The following is a 1,342-nucleotide window of genomic DNA, read 5'->3' as shown; positions in this document are numbered from 1 at the left end:
CCTGCCCAAGGCAGTCCCTGCAGTTTGCTGCTTATCCCCCTTCCCGTGCTGCCCTCTCCCAACCGTCTACACGCACACCAGTGTGGGCAGTGGCTGTAACATGGATCGCTTCCCGCTCTGGGCCACCACAGGGGCAGGAAGTGATCCACGTTTGTCCCCATATGGGGACACGGGTGCGAGGGGCAGGAAGACACAGCCAGAGAGAGGAAAAGGGCACAGGCGGTTTTTTTCAGCAGAGAAAAGATGGGTGGGAAGACCCTGACATGCTTAGGTTACCTCGGTGCTAGCAAGCAACGCAGACCATGAGGAGCTGGTCTGTAGAGGGAACCCGTGGCTGCTAATCTGCACACCAAGTGTGTAGATGACTGAGCAGAAAGGCCGAGGCAGAAGAGATTTGGGACTACTATTATTCTCCATTCTCTTCTACGCCTTCAAACTGCAAATTACCACTTGGATTCCCTTACCCACAGAAACAGCAGGCATTTGCAAGTTATTTCAGTGCATCCCTGGTGAGTTTCTGCCAGGCCCCCAGGAGCAGCCACTCGGAAGCTCCTTTTGGAACCTGTGGGGATGCCCAGGAAGCTGCTTCTCTGCCCCCTCCTTTAAGAGGGGGAAGGACTGAGGACTGCACCCTCAGCACGTCTGATGGTTTAAAACCTCCTTGGGTGTTTTTGAACAGCAGCTACTTGCTGAGTACAACACTTGTCGAAGTACAGCACATTTGCTCATCCTCCAGTGATCTTTAGGGAAATAATTACTCCAAAAATCTTTTTTATACCCAATGTGAATTTCATACTGACATTGCTACCCTGCAGGGTAGCAGATACATTCAGGGTAACAGGATCACTCAAAATTATTCCTTTCTACAACAGAAAGTGATGCAACATAAGCTGCATTACTTCAAACAAATTGTAGGGTTACTTTTTTTTTTAAACATGTTGCATTATTGTGAATCAAATTTGGCTTTATGCTCTGGCTCCTCACGCCTGCCCACTGATTAACACAAGGATGGGAACGACAGATGCCAAGTACCGTCACATCGGGACAACAGCACCGTGCAACCGCTTCGTGCAAGGGTCAGCCATTTTGAAAGGGGTGAGGCAACGGCGTGCTGTCCACCAAGGGTGCCCAAAACCCACCTCCACTCGCCCTTACCTGGGCCGGGGCGCTGGAGGAGAGGTGGGTCAGGTCCCCGATCCTGGCGGCCGCCCGCGGGTCGCTGGAGCTGATGAGGACGGGGGCGCTGATCTCCATGGAGTGCCGGTTGCTGGAGGCCTGGGAGGACTTGTGCGTCATGCTGAGGGCGGTGAAGGAGTGGCGCTTCTTGGCGTTCTTCTTGCCC

At 53.1% G+C, this 1,342-nt stretch overlaps 1 protein-coding gene across 1 annotated transcript in view; it reads right to left on the bottom strand.

Moving 5' to 3' along the window:
* Nucleotides 1–1,296, bottom strand: part of LOC104079314 (SH3 domain-containing RING finger protein 3-like) — a gene marked incomplete at its 3' end in the record, with an annotated part of 23,944 nt that extends 22,648 nt beyond the window's left edge. Inside the window, exon 1 of the mRNA XM_009581318.1 lies at nucleotides 1,156–1,296. Coding sequence (XP_009579613.1) covers nucleotides 1,156–1,296 — 141 coding nt within the window. The remainder of the gene's footprint in view (nucleotides 1–1,155) is intronic.
* Between the last annotated feature and the right edge of the window lie 46 nt (nucleotides 1,297–1,342).

This window comes from Fulmarus glacialis, unplaced genomic scaffold (genome assembly GCF_000690835.1).
Source record: "Fulmarus glacialis isolate BGI_N327 unplaced genomic scaffold, ASM69083v1 scaffold38567, whole genome shotgun sequence".
Taxonomy (NCBI): Eukaryota; Metazoa; Chordata; class Aves; order Procellariiformes; family Procellariidae; genus Fulmarus; species Fulmarus glacialis.
The sequence above is the reverse complement of the archived record's forward strand: the minus strand, read 5'-3'. Positions and strand labels throughout refer to the sequence as shown.